The sequence below is a fragment of the Aquarana catesbeiana genome, linkage group LG13 (genome assembly GCF_042186555.1).
Source record: "Aquarana catesbeiana isolate 2022-GZ linkage group LG13, ASM4218655v1, whole genome shotgun sequence".
Taxonomy (NCBI): Eukaryota; Metazoa; Chordata; class Amphibia; order Anura; family Ranidae; genus Aquarana; species Aquarana catesbeiana.
Window position 1 is genome coordinate 75,911,819 of NC_133336.1, and position 21,769 is coordinate 75,933,587.

A 21,769-nucleotide genomic window follows, 5' to 3' on the forward strand; every position below is an offset into this window, starting at 1 on the left:
TAACCACCAATCAATACAAATGATTAAGGGGAGTAAAAAAGATACCCTTTGTCCCGAAAATGCCTTACCGATCAAGGAAGTCTGATAACTCAAATGTAAGCGAAGGGCTTACCTCAGCTGGCTGATTATCAGAAATTCCCGGATCCTCTCAAGCATTCTTGTTTCAGATTCTCTGGGTCGCCTGTAAATCCCCTCCTAGGCAAAGCTCGCCATCTGACATGGAATTTTATAGATAGGCAACTCCTATCCTCATATTGATTAGTGGTTCCAAATGAATAATAACTACTGCAGTAGGGAACAGACACAAAAGATACACTCAGCTTTCAACTTTTCAAATAACTGTTCTGCTTTATTATGATGCAATTGAAGGTTTTTATACACGTGATTACGTAGGTATCACATTAATATTACAATTGTACGTTTATGGTAACAAGGGGCGTAACATGGGCGGACTAATTCTAATCAGGACTCAAAAGAATGCAAACATGTAATGAAAACATTATTCGTGCCATGTGCACAGTGAGGGCAGTGTGCAATACATACAATACAATTATATACAGAACTTACAAATTTCCTTTACAATAACCATTCTCTAAAAAAGCTTGTTGCTTGACACACACTCATGACACACACTCATTTTGCATCTATCAATGGAGGATACAAATGATATAAACATAAAAACCTCTTCAGTGCACAAGTCTTTGAGGTGGGGGGGGGGGGGGGGAGGGGTCACTGGCTGATAAATGTAACCATCATCTCACAGCAGTCTCTTAAATGGACTTCAGCCTCCCAAAGGTAACTAGGTTTGCTCTGGGCCTTGCTGCCCACTCTGGACATGGGGAATCATAGTAGCTGAACAAATACAATAAAGACATAAAAAGGGGCGCATCATTCAGCCTTGTGTATTACCTAAGAAAGCCTTTTTCAATCAGGGTGCTTTCAGGTTTCCCCAGGGATGCCTTGGCAAAATGCCTAAATATTGTCCAAAAATTGTATACAAGCCAGCAGTTGGATCAAGCCTTCCTTTTAGTTACACAAAGCCACATTTTTTTCATTGTGCATCATTATAAAGTTCTAGCCACTAGCATCTTAAAGCGGGGGTCCACCTATCTATCATTTTTTTTTTTTTTTGGAGTTCATTCACAAACTTTTCTTCTCATGATTATCTACTCACATGTTCTGTGTAATAAGTCCGCCTGTGTCCGATTTCGTTGTAAAGAATAACTTATAAAATTCACTGAAGGCGGTTTCCATCTTCATTGTGGGCATTTGAAGCCCACAAGCATGTATTTTCTGGATGCGGTGAATGCTGTGCTCCCAGCATTCACCGAGATGTTGTGATGACGCTGTTGCACAATGCATGCTGGGAAGCCTGAGAATAGCTCCCAGGGGACTGTGGGAGGTCTGGGAGAGGCTAGAAACACGCCTACTCCCATGGGAGGAAAACCAGGAAGTGCTAAGAAGATTAGAAAAAAAAGGTAATTACGGCGATTTAAATTTTTTTACACAGCATGTCAGCATCTAGGCAAGGAAGAGAATGCATAGAGATAATGTTCAAAATTTGGGTGGAACCCCGCTTTAACAACCAATGACATCATCAGTTGATAAGGAGGACGTCGGGCACCTGCACAGCATCATTGTTTGTCTTCCCCCTGCCCCCCTCCATCAGAATTGGGGTCACATTAGCTGAGTGAGGAAGAGAAATTGAGGCAGAAGAGAAACATTGGAATACTAGTCAGTAGCAGTATGCAAAGATGTATTTGCTTTGAATGAATAAATCACCTTCAATGTTGGGTGCCCTACATGTGTGGATGTTGCTAGATTATGTATAACTATTAGAATAGTTTTTTTTACATTTTAGAATGGGGTACCTCTAGGCTGACCATAATTTTAAAGGGTGCCTTGACTAAAAAAGTTTGAGATGCCATTTATTGTATAAAACACAACTGGATATAATCACTGTTCATAGTGCACCAATAGAATGCACCCAAGAACAAAAAAGTGATGCATATGCATCATGGCTGAAGGTTAAAGCTGGCCATAGATGGATCGAAATTTGGATGGTTCAGCAGGGACCATTCGAATTTCAATCCAGCTATGGCCGTACCTGTTCTCACGAATGGGCTTTTTAGAAAAATGTTTGTTCATGGTATTTACTTGATCAGTATATTCAGACAGTGGAGGAGTCCTGCTGTCAGAATACAATAAAACGGTGGGGAGGATTTCTCCATCTACCTTGTGTGGCTAGGGGAATCTGTTCAGTTCAACCCACTGGCTGATTGAAAAAAATTGATCCCTGTATGGCCAGCCTAAGACCCATGCGCCCTACTACTGCATATTGTATATGCATATTGCTATAGTAAAGGGGTAAAGGCATGTGCACCCTGAGCATGTGTTTATAGATTCTGATTCAGACTTTTTTCTGTATTGATAGAATATCTTTAAATAAAGCCTGCTGCATTTTGGTTTGGGTTTTTTTTGTACCAGTTGTAAATCAGCTCCTACACAAATGTTCACGTTTTTGTTTTGTCCTCAGTGCCAGCACTCGCTCCGCAGAATGTTCATGTCACCAGGACTGAATCCGGCTTGATGTTAGAATGGGAAGAGATTGCTCTGAGTCTGCAAAACTATACAGTGCTGGGATACAAAGTACGGTGGGAGCAGGAGAATGTAACACAAGTAAGATATCTTTAAACTGTACACTACATCCTATTAAATGTACACACAGTACAAGGTATAATGCAATTACTAAGCTAGGAAAATGTTCCAGATGTTTAGAACACTGGTCTGTTTAAAGACCTGCTGTTTGGTTGATCTTGACAAATGCAAGATGTTATATTTTGCTTTGGGTGGAAACAATGCAGAGCTTTTCAAATTAGTATAAAAAGGACTTTGGCCTACCAATATTAGTAGACTTATTAGTGATTACCAACCTGATAATTGTGTTTTTGTTTCTGTTAAAATTTCTCTTGACCGAAGAAGATCAAGAACTCTGACCCTAAAGAGATCTTTCAGATTAAATAAAATAGTACCAATACTCATGAAACTCCACTGCAGTTGGACAGGTTAAAGAAAGTTCTATAATTGTCACATACAGTAGCAGCTTGAACAATGATCCCTGCTTAGCAAACTCAGAAACAGAAGCCCTCAAAGAGCTCAATTTATATAAATAGTTCTCACTTAAAGCGTCTATTAACCCCCCAAATAATGGATCCTGCTTCTTTAAAGCATGTTATATGACACAGTGCTTGTCCTGTGTCATTTGGCCGCCTGTAACACCTAAAAAACCTGGCTGATCCTGCCAGTTTCTCTCCTCCCCTATGTAAACTCCCACGGTGTATCATGGCTGCTGAGCCCTGACACCGTGGTCAGTTTACATTTCTCCGTCTTTCGCAGCCTGCTGTCTGTCTCCTCTGTGTTCCTGTGTCCTCCTCCCTCTCCCCTCCCTGCCTGTCAGCTCCTGCTGCTCAAATAACTGTAATTTGTATGCACCATCCATGCTGTCTCCTTATGCAGTGTCCCCCCTCTGTGTGTAATTAAAAAAAATAAATGCTGTAAATACCTCATGTAAGAGCTGAGATCGCGATCACGTGACCGGCCGGGTCTCTCCTCCCCTCCTCCTCCCCTTCTCCTCCCCTCCCGAGTGACATCAGCGGGGGAATCCCGGCCCCTCCCACTGCATCTGACAAAGAAGGAAAGGAGAGACCCGGCCGGTCATGTGATTGCAGATATCGGCTCTTACATGAGGTATTTACAGCATTTATTTTTATAAATCACACACCGAGGGGGACACTGCATAAGGAGACAGTGTGGATGGTGAATACTTGTTAGACTTGCGTAACAACCACTTTAACATGTATGTAAGCTCTTTTAATGAACCCTTCTTTACGTCCTTTGGTCTGTTCAATATACTATTTACTGTTATATACTGTGTACTGTTTTGTTATGTCTAAAAAAAAAATGCTGATCCTGCCAGGAATCCAGTGAGTTCATAAGTTCCTGTGCACTCAGAAATATTATCTTAAGCAAGTGTTATCCCTGAGTAGAGGGGTGTTTTGGTAGTCTTTCCTGTTGACTGTGTTGCTTCTTTATAGATACAGTAGAGTGAGTGTTTCCACAGGAATTGTGTGATTGGCAGGAGCACCAGAGTTAAGTAGTGGGGAAAAAAAAGCCTGCAAATGGAAAACTAATGCAGCCATCACATCTTAGACTACAGTCATGGCCAAAAAAATTGACACCCCTAAATTTCTGTCCGATAATGCACCACTTCATCCAGAAAATTGTTGCAATTACAAATGTTTAGGCATTCTCATGTTTATTTCTTTTGTTTATATTGGTATGATACAAAAAAGTTACGAAACAAAAGACCAAATCTGACACATTTCACGCAAAAATGGGCTGGACAAAATTATTGCCACCCTCAATTTAATATTTGGTTATACACCCCTTGGAAAAAATACCTGAAATCGGTCGCTTCCTGTAACCATCAATGAGTTCCTTACACCTCTCTACTGCAACTTTGGACCACTCCTCTTCCCCCCAACTGCTCCAGGTGTCTCAGATTGGAAGGGTTCCCTTTCCCAACTGCTGTTTTGAGATATCTCCACAGGAGTTCTATGGGATTTAGATCTGGACACATTGCTGGCCAGTTCAGTACTCTCCAGCGCTTTGTCCTTAAACCATTTCTGGGTGCTTTTGACGTGTGCTTTGGGTCATTGTTCTGCTGTAAGACCCATGTCCTTTGACAGAGGCCCAACTTTCTGACATTGGGCCCTACATTGCACCCCAGAATTCTTTGATAGTATTGATATTTCATAAAGCCATGGACACAGTCAAGACCACCAGTGCCTAAAGCAGCCCCAAAACATTAGTGAACCTCCACCAATGCTTGACTGTAGGGACTGTATTCTTTTGATTAAGGCCTTATTTCTTTTTTCTGAAAACAGAATAATGGGCTTTACCAAAAAGCTGTAATTTAGTTCCGTCTGTCCACAGCACATTCTCCCAAAAGGATTTTGGCTTCCTCTGGTAAGTTTTGGCAAATTCTTTGATCACTTTTTCTCTTTCGTCCACGTCCAGGGAGATTAGCTATGGGTTGGGCTATAAACTTCTTGCCAATGTTGCGCACAGTGGTCACAAATCTCTGGAGATGGACTTGTAACCTTAAGTTTGTCCATGCTTTTCCACAATTTGTGTTCTCAAATCCTCAGACAGTTCTTTGCTCGTCTTAATCTTCTCCATGCTCCATGTGGCACACAGAGACACACAACAGAAAGGCTGAGTAAATTTTTCAGCATTTTAATTGGTTGCCAGTGTGATTTCTATATTGTCAGTGTAATTACAAATTACAGGAGCAGCACAAACTTGGAATGCAATTATTGCTTACGGTTTTATGATACAAGAGACGGTCAGAGACTGCAATCATAGAACAGGAGATGGTCAGAGACTGCAGACATAGTACAGGAGATGGTCAGAGACTGCAGACATAGTACAGGAGATGGTCAGAGACTGCAGACATAGTACAGGAGATGGTCAGAGACTGCAGACATAGTACAGGAGATGGTCAGAGACTGCAGACACAGTACAGGAGATGGTCAGAGACTGCAGACACACTACAGGAGATGGTCAGAGACTGCAGACACACTACAGGAGATGGTCAGAGACTGCAGACATACTACAGGAGATGGTCAGAGACTGCAGACATACTACAGGAGATGGTCAGAGACTGCAGACATACTACAGGAGATGGTCAGAGACTGCAGACATACTACAGGAGATGGTCAGAGACTGCAGACATGATACAAGAGACGGTCAGACACTGCAGACATACTACAGGAGATGGTCAGAGACTGCAGACATAGTACAGGAGATGCCCAGAAACTGCAGACATAGTACAGGAGATGCTCAGAGACTTCAGACATAGTACAGGAGATGCTCAGAGACTTCAGACATGTTACAAGAGATGGTCAGAGACTGCAGTTCCATAGGATGTTAGTAGATAATGGCCGATCGGTCCTCTCACCTGACCCAGCGATACAGCAACGGTTCCTCTGATCAGGAGTCTGCTCACGCTGAATTGCCCATGGTGACTCCACTGGGTAGCACCCAGATCTGTATTCCGGCAATGACTCCATTCCTTTCTCTGCCAGGGATGGCGCTAGGCTGTGTGGTTTTCCCTCTGGTGGCGCAGGGCAGCGGGGTTCTATCTCAGATAGTGTTCTCTCAGCACTGACCTCTCCCTCTGGAGTCCTGGGTGTACTTCCCTGAAAGCTTTCCCGGGCTCCTGTCTCTCTCTCTCTCTTTCCCATTCAGCTGAGCATGCTGCGTGGGCTGCAGTTTCCGTGTTACAGTGGGGCTGCCAGTCCTCGGGACTATATGTCCCACAATCCTCTTCTCTGCTCCTTTTTCTATTCTGTTTCCTCCCTGGTTGATATGAAGGCGGGGGAAGAAACATAGTGGGCAGCTGTGCTGGCAAGCACCGCTCACTAGTACAGCAGCACTGGCGAGGGCGAGGTGGAGGGGGAGGAGTAGAGGGAGGGGGAAAGGAGAGGGAGGGGGGAAAGAATAGCCTGCAGCTGCATTGGCTTTACTAGGGTTGGGGTCACCCCCCTTCCACCAACTATAGTCGCCCCTCAGTACAGACCCCCCTCCACTACGTATAGACCCCCCTCCGTCAGTGCAGAACCCGCACTAAGTATAAATCCCTCCCTCAGTACAGACCTTACTCAGTACAGATCCCCCCCAGGAAACCCCCCCTCCATTAGTACAGATCTCCCTCTCAATTAGTACAGACCCCCACAGGACAAACCATCCCTCCATTAGTACAGACCCCCCCTCCATTAGTACAGACCCCCCCTCCATTAGTTCAGATCCCCCCTCCATTAGTACCGACACCCAGGACATACCCCCCTTCCATTAGTACAGACCCCCCAGGACAGACCCCCCCTCCATTAGTACAGACCCCCCCTCCATTAGTACAGACCCCCCCTCCATTAGTACAGACCCCCCCATTAGTACAGACCCCTCCATTAGTACAGACCCCCCCTCCATTAGTACAGACCCCCCCTCCTCCATTAGGGTACATAAATACACCCGGGCGGCAGCTGGAGAGGTGAGGACAGTGTGCAGCCACGCTGCCCGGGTGGAGAGCAGAGAAGTTCAAAGCAGGCAGGAGTGGGAGACAGAGAGGAGATTGTGTCAGGCACTGACCGCCCCCCGCGCGCAACATCACTGCGTGGCTGGTCTCTCACCACCACAGAGACCAGCCGCTTTGCCTCCAATCTCATCTCCGGCTGGCAGCTGCTCTCCTTCTCTGACAGGTGGAGGGAGGGGCTTGAGCAGCAATCACATCGACGCCTTTCTTCTTAGAACACCGGCGGAGAGCCGCCGCCAGACACAAACAAGAGGAGGAGGGAAGGGAGCACTCTGGTGCTTCAGCGCCCCCGCCTCTCTGGTGCCCGGGTGCACTGCACCCCGTTCACCCCGTCTGGGATCGGCCCTGGTCAGACGCAGCTTCTGCCGCACTAATGCATTCCAATCTCAGATTTCCCCACACCACACCTGCACTGAAGTGGAGGCACTGTGCCCCCACACATTGTAAAAGATATGAAATATTTTTGGTTCTATCACTTTGCCGTAGCTGCGATCGTCAGCTCTTATGTGATGGGGAAGAGACTGGGTGCAGTTCTGCTAGGGGGGTGGTTCCTGTTTCCAGGAGAAAGGAGGACTGTGATTGGCCACTTCTAAAACCACAATCAGGTGACAGTTTGTGGAATTACTGTTGAGCTTCTGGGAACTTTGTTTAAATTATATATATATATATATACACACACAGTAGATGCGCTTATGTGTGTGTATGTGTGACTTACTACTGACTCCTCAGCTCTGCATCATCTACTAATACCAACCTCTGCATCACCTACTCCCAATCTCTGAACTCTGCATCACTTACAGCTGACCCCTGAACTTTGCGTCGCTTATTCCTGAACCCTTGCATTCACTACCGAACCCCTGCATTCTGTGTCCCTTTAAGCCACAGACAGTATTCAGCGTAATGAAAATCACACCCAACTTTTGCTGTGGTGCTCTGTGCCGCACTTTTTCTTGTTTCGGGGGCTTGACTTGTGATCTTGCACACAGGCTCGCTGCTTTCAAAAAATGCCCCTGACCTCAGCTCATCATTGCGCATCCATTCCAGATGCTTGTAAGTGACATCACAAAACATCACATAGATCACATACAAGCACGTGGGCTGGATGCGATAGGAGAATCAGTGGGGATGAGTATGCCAGGACAGGTGTATGTGTCTCATCTCTGCTTCCTTGCACCACTCTGCATATCGCACATATCATAGATGAGAAGAGGGTACAGCTGTGGAGCAGATGAGGAGGAGGGTACAGCGCTGGGGCAGATGTGCAGGGGGGTACGGTGGTAAACCGATTTGCAGGTAATGGGTATAGTGATCTGAGGTTTGAAGGTGCAGTAACTGGGGTTGATCTGAGGGCTGGAGGTGCAGGAACTGGGGCTGATCATGGGCTGGATGTGCAGGAACTGGGGCTGATCTGAGGGCTGGAGGTGCAGGAACTGGGGCTGATCTGAGGGCTGGAGGTGCAGGAACTGGGGCTGATCTGAGGGCTGGAGGTGCAGGAGTTGGGGCTGATCTGAGGCGTTAGAGTGCAGGATGTTAATTTGTCACTATTACTCAAGTAGATTACAGCATTTACTGTATAAAAAATCCTTTTCATGATTGAGAGTGTAAAGTTGACATTTTTTTATTAGAAAACCGGCATGCTCAATTTCTTTGAAAACATTTTTCGGCACACTGTGCTCAAATGGTTGCCTACCCCTGCCTAAGCGGGTCTTGTGAAAAAAAGATACATTGTAATTCTCTTCTCTTGGCAACAGCAGATAACTAAAATGTAGCAAAGATTGTGTACAGTTTAATGAGCACTGCAGCTAAACACTGTGTTAGGTCTTCTTCACATGGCCATTTAACCACTTACTCGGATTGCAGAATCAGCAGGTTCTTGTGGCTGGAATCTGAGGTGCATGCACACAACAGGACAAGTGTCCCAAACCACAGTCCCACTCATGATGTGCAGCTACATGCGAGCTGCGGCAACAGTCAGTCATCATTTTTTTATAGGCTGACCAGCTGCTGCTATTCACATGCACCTGTGATTCCATCTGCAATCTGGTGTAGGCAGCTGGAAGAGGATTTTTTTTTTGTTGCCGCAATTTGTGGCTGCCAACATCCCAAATATGTACAAGCAATGAAAAGGAAACCTCATGAGTGGGACTTTAACAGCAACAGGGATATGTGCAAAAATATAGCACTCAAAATGGTGTCGTGTATTATAAAAGTAACAAAAGCTTTATTATTGACAAAAAAACATTCAAGATAAAAACAATAAATAGCATAGATACAAAGGCTATTCATAGTTTATGTTGGATACACAATATTCCCACCAAACGTGGATCAAAATTTGAGATAGTTTCCAAAATGTAGATACCAATGAATTTCGAGAACGCTATATCTCTGCTCTTCTTCAGGGGTATATACCCCTGAAGAAGAGCAGTGATATAGCGTTCTCGAAACGCCTGCCTGCTTGCCTTTTAGGGGGGGAAATTTAGACATTGTTTTTTAATGGAAGTTGTCTCATAGCAGTTTTGCTTTTTCTTTATTATTAGAACATGTCAAACTTTAAGGAGTTTGGTCTTTCTTTGAACCCTTTCTTACAATGTTACTATGTTACTACTCCATGGCTCTGAAGCATATAATTGACCCTCCAGTCCATTCGCTTTTTTCCAGAGTCTTTCTCAATGTCCTCTATTCATATTTTGTTTTCATTGACCCGCATGTACTACATCCACCTGTGGTTTGTGCCTATGCAATTTTTGAATACTTCTCTCTTTATTACCAGGGAGAAGAATTTGTACAGGGAAACCAAGCCAACTTGACGGTCTGGGATCCCCAGAAAGACCTAACCGTGCGTGTATGCATGGCTAATTCTGCTGGATGTGGACCATGGAGTGACTTTCTTCTCGTAGCTTCTACAGAAGAACCTGGTGAGTACTGAATTTGTTCATTTTCTCTGTAATATCCTGCATGAACCACTGGTAAAGTTGGACTCTTATGCCCCGTACACACGATTGGATTTTCCGACAACAAATGTTGGATGTGAGCTTGTTGGCTGAAAGTCTGACCGTGTGTATGCTCCATCGAATATTTGTTGTTGGACTTTCCGCCACCAAATGTTGGTAGGCAGGTACTCAAATTTTCCGCCAACAAAACTCCCTTGTCGGAATTTCTGATTGTGTGTACACAAGTCCGATGCACAAAGGTTCACACATGCTCAAAATCAAGCAGAAGGGGCCGCACTGGCTATTGAACTTCCTTTTTCTCGGCTCATCGTACGTGTTGTATGTCACCGCGTTCCCGCGTTCGTAATTTTTGGCCAACATTTGTGTGACCGTGTGTATGCAAGACAAGTTGGAGCCAACAACCTTCGAACAAAATTCCACGGTTTTGTTGTCGGAAAGTCCCATTGTGTGTACGGGGCATTACTTATCATGGTTGATGGGTAGAAGTTGCAGAGAGTGAACTGTTTAAATGTTGATAAATAAAAGGGTGAATTTATTTTTCTTTACATTTTTTCAACCTTGTGGTTTGGTATCGGCTTGGGTTTTTGGATTCTATGAACAAGATTCTGGTATTCCTTTTCATTTTTGCTGCTTAATAATTTCAATTTATCATTATAGTTGCTAATGTTATACAGAAACATTTCAGCAAAATGTTAACAATTCAAATCTGTCCTCATCCTTTGCATGCTTCTTGTGTTATCTCAAAGAGCCCTTCTAGTTCTTATCTTGAATTTCAGAATTATTAGCATTTATGTTCTGAGAGTGGGAGGGGTTTAGTAGTTCAGCAAAATATACTGGGCAATACCGACCCCACTTAGGCTGGCCATACACGGTTCGAGCCCCGGAGGTTCAGCAGGGTACAACCAGCCCGACGTATTTTCTTGCGAATATGGCTAGTGACTGTTATAGCCGCTAGCAATTATAACGGTCTTCTCCAAGCGTGGGCAGCTTCCCCCGCTCCCCTGCTGGGAGAAGACAATGGCCCGGTAGGAGGGATTCCCTTATCAACACTGTCTGTGTTGATAAGGGAATCAAGCGCATTTCTTTCCTGCAACCCATGGTTGCAGGAAAGAAATTTGCTCCGTGTATGGTTGGCCTTGGTCAACAAAAAATCTGAGTTCCAATATAATTTTAGATACCTGCATCTCTGGATCTGCAGGTGATTTTGACTTTCGGTTTTCACTTAAAGTGATTGTAAGCTCCTGTTTTCTTTTTAGGTAAAAATAACAAACATGTCATACTTACCTGCCCTGTGCAGTGGATTTTCTCGAAGCAGCCCAGATCCTCCTCCTTCCTGGGTCCTTCTTCGGTGCTCCTGGCCCCTCCTTCCTGTTGAGTGTCACCACAGCAAGCAGCTTGCTATGGGGGCACCCAAGCTGAGTCACAGCTCCCTGTGTCCATTAAGTCATGAAGCTGTGGCCCCACCCCCTTTCTCTTCTCATTGGCTGACTTTCTTTGATGGCAGTGGGAGCCATAGGCGGCATGGTGCTGTATCAGCCAATGAGGAGGGGAGTCCCAGGCAGCCAAGACATTCCTACAACATCGCAGGATCAAGAGGGGGCTCAGGTAAGTCTTAGGGGGGCTGCTGCAGACAAAAGGCTTTTTATCTTAATCCATAGAATGCATTAGCATAAAAAACAAATCTTCTGCCTTACAATCACTTTTAAGTTGAATACAAGGCTGGAACAAAAAATACCCTTGTATATGGTTCCCTCCAATACTGCTAGGCTTAAATGCTCATTATGTCTAACGGTACCAGAATAAGGGAAAATATAGATTTGAATTGTCGTCAATCGGTCAGGATAGAGATGTTAAAACAGCATGTGTATGGAAGACAGATGGTGTTTAACCCCTTCCCATCTAAGGGTAAAACAAATGTTCATGCTTAAGCACAATTTTGCAACTTGTGTTGACATTGTGCATCCAGGTGGATTATACCTTGTTTTTTTTCAGGACAAATTGGGCTTTCATTTGATGGTAAATGCTAATGGACATTGCCTGTTTTTTTAATTACTATTATCAAACGAAAACTGGCCCAAAATAGTAAAAAAAAAAAAAAAAATGAATTTTGCTATATATTACTTGCTACTACCATAACCTACCACCAAAGTACAACCCAAAATAAATTCTCCTGCTCCCGACGATCGCAGTGATACCACATATGTGTATGTTGTTGTTTGTACCCATAGTACAGCCCATAAACAACAGTGCGAATTTTGCTTTTTATTTTTTCTTATCCTACCTAAAACACACTAACTGACACTGATACTAATTTAAAAAATGCTGCCCAAAATATACTGACCATGACATTTGACCCTGACCTTGACCTTTTACCTTTATTTGACCCAAACATTAACCCTGGCACTGAGCTAGAGCAAACCTTGATATAGGTATTTTTTCTTTCATTTTTCTTTTCTTTTTTTACACACAGTTTTTGTTTGCATCTCTCTCTCTCCTTGCAGAGAGAAAAATAATGTATCTCTCCCCTCCATTCAGAGGGAGAGAAAACACGGGGGCGGTCTTCACAGTGACTGATCACTGTGATAGCCAATCAAAGCTTATGACAGCAATCGGGTGACCCGTAACTGGGAGTTTCAGCTCCCGATCTTTATTACAGGACCCAAGGCTCCACGGAAGAAAGTCCAGCCCAGCCTGTTCAGGGATGGTCTTTCCATTTTCATGTAAATAACCTCTTTCATGCAGTTTGCAAACTAGTTGTCCTCTCTGTCCAAACTGTGTGCTTTACTGTCCTTGAGAGAAGTTCAGCTTTTGTACTGTTCTTATACCACACCTGTATGTAGCAATAAAGACTTTCTGTCTGGATTACTGGAGTTGCCGGCTACCTACCCTTCTTGAGAGAAGTTCCTTTTTCCTCAATGATAACCCCGGTTTTGTGGTAAAATTATAGCAAATATAAATTTATGTAGCATATACAATTGTGAAACAAGCCATATTGTAATTAAATGTTATTTAAATGTTTATTTACCTTTTAATTTTAATCTGCAGTGTTGTGATTTTCTGTAAAATTCAATGCAATATATAAGTCAGATTTTAGACATCTTCTGCATCAAAATTGTTATTTTTGATGAGATATGGGTTAGTTCCAAAGGGATACAGACACTTTTCTTCCTAGAACACTGAAAGTTTATCAGCCGATTTATAATGAACCCATCCTTCTTATTCAAAATCTGTATTCAAAAGACATGGTCAAACAAACAGCTGTTTCTTCAGAGCAGAAATGGGTAGGATTCTGCAATAAAGTTTGGTAAAATCTTCACAATGTATATTGATCAACCAGAGGGGATTGTTTTTCTCAAAAAAATTTAAATTACTTCTTAAGGTGTATGAATATTGCTGAGTCTTGACCTGTAGAATTTGCCCTCCTATGTTGGTCCATTCACTTGGGGAGAAATTGTTTTGTCTTCCCAATGTACAGGTCTTTGCATTCCTCAACATTACTTTGCTTGTGTTTGGGTGTTGGGTCTTTAGGATGTACAAGCTTCTGTCTCATTGTATTCTGGGACATGAAGAACACAGGGATGCAATGTTTGTTAAAGATTCTTCTGACGTTTTCTGACACTCCAGCTACATATTAGGTGACGATGTTTGTGCCAACAGCTGACATTGACTTGGTGGTTGGGTTTTATTTTTTTTGACCGTGTGCTGTTGATTCCCCTATAATAAGGCCAGTGCCTTTGGTGCAGGGCCGGGAAAATGTGGGCAGGAGAGGCGGCTGCCCTGGGCACTGTAGTATCATGTGAAATGGGGGGCACCACAAGGAGTTGGGTGGGAGAATTTGTGGGGCAGCAGGGGGTAAGAAATGTTCTAGCAGGGGAAATTTGGGGAAGGGGGTGCTAGGAAAGGTGATTGGGGGATTTGTGTTGGGAGGGGGATGGGGCAAGAGGATTTGTGCTAGGAGGGGGGGATTTGGGGTGTTTGTGCTAGAAGAGGTGATATGGCAGAAGGGGGAGGGGATTTGTGCTAGGAGGGGATTTTTTTTTGGGGGGGGGATTTGTGCCAGTAGGGATTATTGGGGGTATTTGTGCTGGGGGGGAATTTGGGGGGGGGATTTGTGCTGAGAGGGGGAATTTGGAGTGAAGGGAGAGGATGTGTACTCGGAGGGGAAATTTGAGAAGTAGAGGATTTGGGCTAGGAGGAGTGATATTTTTTCAGGGGAAGGGGGAGATGTGTGATGGGGGTTTGGGGGGGAGAGAGGATTTGCGAGGAGGGATGGGGGGGCAAAAATTTGTGCTGGGAGGGGGGGAATTTATGCTGGGGGGTAAGCATGCAGGTTTGTGCTCAAACTTTTTTTTGGGGGGGGGGGTGAATTTTTGCTAACACATAATGCTCATACATCTTTGGGGGGTCACAGTCTGGCATGTTCGCCCTGGGCTCTGTATGGCCTTTGTCCCACCTCTGCTTGAGTGTGTCAACGTGCTCTTTTTAACTTGAAGACTCTAGTCATGACAAGCATACATTTTAATGGAACAGAAATCAAAGCAGACTTGAAGTAAGGAAGCGGTGCCCAAAAAAGGCAAGCAGGTTGCAAAGAACTAGTCATCTGTGTTGTCTTTCTGAATGCAGGTGTTCCATCAGAATCGGCGACCCATCTGATTAGGTAATGGAAGTGATGCTACCAGGTTTGCTAATCTGACAGAACACCTTGCAGTCAGAAGGCGGCAGCGGACATCTTAATACAACCAGCTACGTCTTGAATTTAAGAGTAATTTTAGCAATAAAGTGAGCATATATAAATAAATATAGTATATTTGCATGTTTAATTTTGAAAGCCTAAAGGTTTAGCGCTAAACAGTGCAGGGTGTACCAACATGACCTCCGCCATGTTCCTACTGCTGACGTCTACCTTCTTGCAAAATGTAATATCAAAACCGCATCACAGATGTCAATATACTTTATTTATTTATATACGCTCACTTTATTGCTAAAATTACTCTTAAATGCAAGACTTAGCTGGGTGTAGTAAGATGTCCGCTGGCTTCTTCTGACTGCAGGTGTCCTATCAGATTAGCAGACCTGGTATCGGTGGAACGAGCATGCGCAGCTGACTCAACGTCACTTCCGTTACCTATTCTGATGGGTCGCCGAATCTGACAGGACACCGGTATACTGTGCGTCTGCACAGTGTCCTTTAACCCCATCCCCCACTCTGAGGAAGAAGAGATGCATGGTCATATGACAATGCTTTTTAACGTTGTGAAAAGGGTGAGAAAGATCCTTTCTGAAGCTAAGCCGCATAAGTATACCTGTATTAGAAAGTATCCATACAACTGTATGTTCACAGCTAGTTTAAAGACAAAGGGTACATCTCTTGGGGTACTGGGTGAGCACATTTAACATTTCTAGATGTTCACTATAACATGGCAAATCTTAACTGTTTGAGCTCAGGTCTACTTTAGTTGCATGTGGTTGGTGTCTCTATTGTCCATGCCAGTGGTTCAGAAACAACTGAAGCCGGTTGATTAGCATGACAGCCAAGAAGCCAATTTTAAAAGCTCAACAATGGTAGGCCTGTATTTCCCTGATAAGTGTCTATGAAATAAATTCTGCACAAATGGTTTTATAAATGCATAAGGGTGGTTACATGGAATCTGCCTGAAACTTCAAGGGTTAACTTGTTATTTTTCCCCAAAGTAATCCCTTGGAAGCATAACTTGCACAAATGGAAAACAGCACAGTTTGTGGCAATTGGTCTCATTATTTTTAATCTTAAGACAAATGAGTTTTGATTGTCCTTTTTTTTTTGGCTATGTAGTCCGCCCAGAACAGCTAACATTAATTTAAATTAAGGGGATTGTATAAGCTGCGCCTTGATGAGTTTTCCAAAAATAACTCCCCAGCAGCCTGCAAGGCTTTTCATTTCTTTTGTGCCCAATGCGGCTGGTGACTGGTATAAGCACATAAAAGTTGCACTCATGTACGCACCTACCAGTTCTATTCATGATATCCTAATAGTGATTATTTAAAATTTTGAGTGGGCAGTTGATGCGTGTGCCACATTTAGCCAGGCGCACCCCTCACAGACGTCTTTCTTGATGCTCATCTCCTGACGCTCTTTTGAAAATCTCCGCCTTTCTCAAATTCTTTCACAGTCAGTTTGTCGCCCCCACAACACATCATCTTATCTCTTGTTCATACTGTTTGGATTACGGTACTTTAGAAACTGAAAAGCTTACAGCTTCACGAGTCAGCAGTGAATGGATGTGTGTAGATTTATGAATATATAATAAAGAAGTGTTCTGTATATTTAGAATACTGTCAGACAGCACTTGTATATGCAACAGCCCCCATTGGTAAAGGCAATGTAGTCTTCTTTGTTTATCTAAAAACATCTAAAACAGATCGGGTGGATATAAATAATCTTATCAATCTGCCTTAATCATTTAACCATAACAATAATACATCAAAAGTTGATCATACACTACTGTTCAAAAGTTTTAGGCAGGTGTGAAGAAATGCTGTAGATTAAGAATGCTTTCAGAAATAGAAATAGTTTATTTTTATTAATTAGCAAAATAGAAGATAAATTAATGGAAGAGAAATCCAAATCAAATCAATATTTGGTGTGACCCCCCCATTGCCTTCAAAACATCATCAGTTTTTCCATGTACACTTCCATGCAGTTTTTGAAGGAATTCGGCAGGTAGGTTGTTCCATACATCTTGGAGAACTAACCACAGATTTTTTTGAAGAGCCACTTACACATAGTTTTTGAAGGAACTCAGCAGGTAGGTTGTTCCATACATCTTGGAGAACTAACCACAGATTTTTTTGAACAGCCATCAGTAGGACAGCTTTCTGGGGGCCAAATCATCACTTTCAGGACCCCTTGTTCTTGTTTACATTGAAGATAGTTCTTAATGACTGTAAGTGTGGGGTCGTGGTCCTGCTGCAGAATTAATTTGGGGCCAATCACGCACCTCCTAGGCTTCTGCAGATAGAGCAATGTGCTGGCAACCTAAGGGGTTGTAGGCTGTGCTGGTTGTGGCTATTAACAACAAAAGAAAGAGTGTTGTCATCCTATCAAAGGAAGTGCCTACCCCATGGTTCTACGGGCAGAATCAACAGGCGTGTACTAAATATTTTAGGGGGTACTTAGAAAACAGAAAGCCCAGTCTTACTGGTATGGGTAGCCAACATGTGATTTTATAGTTTGACATTTTTCTACTTTAAGCAGCTGAACAGAGTCATTTATAGAAGCTAATTTACATTTCCTACCTTTAAAAAAAAAAAAAAAAGAAATGTGAAAATCACTTGGGAAAAAAAAATCTTTAAGATGAACCTGATAACTCAAAACCGAAGTGTAGGTATGGCAATATATAACATTGTGATGTCACTGTCCCACATCTCTATCTCATCCAATCACAGAACCATTTGCATTAATTGTGTATATGCAAAGTTTTCCCTCAATAGTGCTTGTGCTGAGTGAGCAACTTCATGTGTTCACAATGCACAGGGCAACCGCTTGACACGGGGCCTCAAAGCTAATAGAGATCACTATAGTAGTGGTGCCTACAACAGTCAATTACAGCTTCCACAGGGATCACACAGGTATGGCACATACATACTTACATTGGTCCAAGCTCCTATGCTTACCCTTTAAAGGCTCTTGACAAGTAAAAAATTAAAATCACAGCTACGAAACCTGTATATTTAGCATTCCCCCAGTTAGGTTTCAGTGGGTGTAATCTACAGGTAGCTTATAGATGCTGTTTTAGGATAAACTGATGGATTGGTAGACTGTCTTCCAGGGTCTGGTTTCTTAACAAATAACAACTTGCAAAAGTGGCTTTTAAGCAGTCTGGGTATTTTGATGATATCTATTTTTTTTTCACAGCGTGAATTAAAAATTGACATTTCTTTCTGATTGCTTATTTGATAGCTTAATTTAACTTTAATAGCAAAAGGGGTTCTGATATAATTCTATATTGGCTTGCTTCATAGCCTGAAATAATGCATCAGTCATGAACAGTGATTTGTTTAGGGGCTGTAATGGGCATTTAATCTCCCCAGCTAGCCTAGTTTAAGACCTGCAGAAGCATTTTGCTTATCCTTGCTTGAATGTCCATGTGTAAACCCCACAATTTGCTTATTCAGGGTCAACAACAGGTTTACTTTATTTCCCCACCCCTAGCAGCATATACTTACCTTTCCTTTTTCCTCATGGACACTTTGGGGTTAATTTACTAATGCTGGAGAGTGCAAAATCAGACTCGCTTCTGCATAGAAACTATTTAGCTTCCAGGTTTTATTTCCAAAGCTTAATTGAACAAGCTGAGGTTAGTAGCTGATTGGTTTCTAAGCAGAAGTGAGCCTGATTTTCCAGTCTCCAGCTTTAGTAAATGAACCCCATAGTACAGTGGTGGGTGGCAAGAAATGACCTGGTCATTCCACTGGCTGAATGTAGTGGGAGCAAAAAGAAGGAAAAGTGGAATTCCAGCTTACACCTAACTACCCTTAAAACTGTCCCTTCCCACCTGCTAACACCTATGCTAACTAACATGTGTATGAAAGATGTAAATAGTTACCTAATAAATGAAAAACTCTTCCGGCTATGGAAAAACTTTTTTGAGTGATTTGGACCAGTGCACAAACAAGGTCCATAAAGACATGGATGAGCAAGTATAGGGTGGAGGAACTTGACTGGCCTTCACAGAGTCCTGACTTCAACCCGGCAGAACACCTTTGGGATGAATTGGTGCGGAGACTGCGAGCCAGGCCTTCTCGTCTACATCAGTGCCTGACCTCACAAATGCGCTTCTGGAAGAATGGTCAAACATTCCCATAAACACTACTAACCTTGTGGACAGTTTTCCGAAAAGAGTTGAAGCTGTTATAGCTGTGAGGATGGGCCAACTCAATATTGAACCCTACGGACTAAGACTGGGATGCTATTATAGTTCATGTGTGTGTAAAGGCAGACGTCCCAATACTTTCAGTAATATAGTTTATATATATATTATGGGCGGCACAGTGGTGTAGTGGTAGCACTCTCGCCTAGCAGTAAGAAGGGTCACTGGTTCGAATCCCAACCACGACACTACCTGCTTGGAGTTTGCATGTTCTCCCTGTGCCTGCGTGGGTTTCCTCCGGGTACTCCGGTTTCCTCCTACACTCCAAAGACATGCTGGTAGGTTAATTGGATCCTGTCTAAATTGTCCCTAGTATGTATGAATGTGAGTTAGGGACCTTAGATTGTAAGCTCCTTGAGGGTAGGGACTGATGTGAATGTACAATGTATATGTAAAGCGCTGCGTAAACTGACGGCGCTATATAAGTACCTGAAATAAAATAAATAATAAAATAAATATATACATATAAATATATCAAACACTGTGCACATATAACAAGTGTGTGAAGTACAATGGTGAATAATCAGAAAATTTCCGCCAACATGTGTAACTTTAAATTTCAAAGGACTTCCAAAACCAAGTGTCCTTCACCATCCCCAAGAAACACACTTACCAAAGGTAATTTAAAAAGTAAAATAACAGATTAGGCAGACACAGCTTGTATGCTTCCAGAAAAAGTGGTATTCTCCAAGGCTTCCACTTTAAAGACTGTTTTTTCCGTTTCCGGCTCCTCAATCCCTCAGGTGGATATATAGGTTCCAAAGAAAACTCTCATAGTGTGCGAACGTTCAATTAAAGTTTATTAAAACATGATGTAATATACTCGCATATCACAATACAAAAGCAGGCTTGTAGTGTAGCAACCAATATTCAGATGAAACTGACAATCAGTCAGCAAGCCACCAAGCAAGCAAGCCACCGGCTGCTCAGATCCTAGAAACTCTCATGGGTATAATCCAACACAGACCAGAGAGAAGCCCCCAGCATTAGGCTCTGCCCCTACACATTTCGTCATTTATTGACTTCATCAAGGAAAATGCCTATGGTCGTTCTAATATATTCCAGCCCATACCATGCAGGATGGATCCCCAGGGCCAGAACATATCACAGAACACACATAGAGAACGCACTTACAATAAATAGCATCAACCTTGACAAGCATGTTTATCAACAAGATAAATAAGAAATAAAGTAAAACTTCAATATTAAGTGAAAACAATTTAATTCATTAATTACTAGCTGATTAGATCTAGGGTGAGAGATGAATAAATCCAACACCGTAAGTTCCATAGCAGTATAAAATTAAAAACACGTTAAAATCATCAAATCTCACTCAATAAATTACATAAAAATATAAACTTTTCAATTTACTACAAAAGTTAATATTAATAACCCAATATATAAAAACTCTTAAAAAAAATCATAAGTACATATAACATAAATACAAAACCAAAAATCTATTTCTTTTTATGATCAAATACATCACCAAATAATTAGTTATCCAAAAATATATGAATGTTTTATATATATATATATATATACACATACATTAAAAAAACTAAATAAATCATACAAGTTAGAATAATCGACCCCTCTCACGATCTTAAAGCGAAGTTCCACCCTAAAGTGGAACTTCCGCTCATCGGATTCCTTCCCCCCTCCGGTGCCTCAGTTGGCACCTTTCAGGGGGGTGCAGATACCTGTTTAATACAGGTATCTGCACCCACTTCCGGGAATAGCTAGCCGCAAATACCCGCCCCCCCCCCCAGTTGTGTTGTGGGAAACACGCAGTTCCCACAACACAACGGGGACCAGTGTAGACGCGCAGCGCGACTTGCGCATGCGCAGTAGGGAACCGGGCAGTGAAGCCGCAACGCTTCACTTCCTGATTCCCTGACCGAGAATGGCGGTGGGGGCAGCCAAGAGACAAGCGATCAATCGGCATTGGCTGCCGACATCGCTGGACCCTGGGACAGGTAAGTGTCCATTTATTAAAAGTCAGCAGCTGCAGTATTTGTAGCTGCTGGCTTTTAATATTTTTTATTTAAGGTGCAGCTCCTCTTTAAAACAGCATTTTTACGATTCAATGCAGAGAGTTCTCACTGCAGACAGCTGTCAAAAAAAAAAAAATAGGCAGCCTGCCAAGTGTTATTACAACATAGTTTAGCGGAGATGAAGAAAAACATTGTAACAATTTTGTTCTTTTCGATCAGGGGTAGGCAACCTTTTGAGCACAGTGTGCCAGAAAATATTTTCAAACAAATTGAGCGTGCTGATTTTATAACAAAAAAATGTCAACTTAACACAATCACGAAAAGGATTTTTTTATAAGACCCCTTTCACACTGAGGCGTTTTTCAGGCGCTACAGCGCTAAAAATAGCGCCTGAAAAAAGCCTCAGCTGCAAACCCAGTGTGAAAGCCCGAGTGCTTTCACACTGGGGCGCTGCGCTGGCAGGGCGTCACAAAAAGTCCTGCCAGAAGCTTCTTTAAAGCAGTGGAGGAGCGTTGAATACAACGCTCCTCCACCGCCCCTTCCCTCAACGCTCCTCCACCGCCCCTTCCCATTGAAAACAATGGGTCAGTGCCACCATACCGCTGGCAAAGCGCCACTGCAGCGGCGTTTTGTGGGCGGATTTAACCCCTTTTCGGTCGCTAGCAGGGGGTTAAAACCACCCCGCTAGCGGCCGAATAGCGCCACTAAAACGACGGTAAAGCGGCGCTAAAAATAGCACCGCTTTACCGCTGACGCCCGGGC

The 21,769-nt window shown here is 43.0% G+C and overlaps 1 protein-coding gene across 1 annotated transcript in view; it reads left to right on the forward strand.

Moving 5' to 3' along the window:
* Nucleotides 1-21,769, forward strand: part of TYRO3 (TYRO3 protein tyrosine kinase) — a 334,891-nt gene that overhangs the window by 222,324 nt on the left and 90,798 nt on the right. Inside the window, exons 8-9 of the mRNA XM_073608643.1 lie at nt 2,537-2,679; nt 9,924-10,068. Of these exons, the coding sequence (XP_073464744.1) occupies nt 2,537-2,679; nt 9,924-10,068 (288 nt within the window). The remainder of the gene's footprint in view (nt 1-2,536; nt 2,680-9,923; nt 10,069-21,769) is intronic.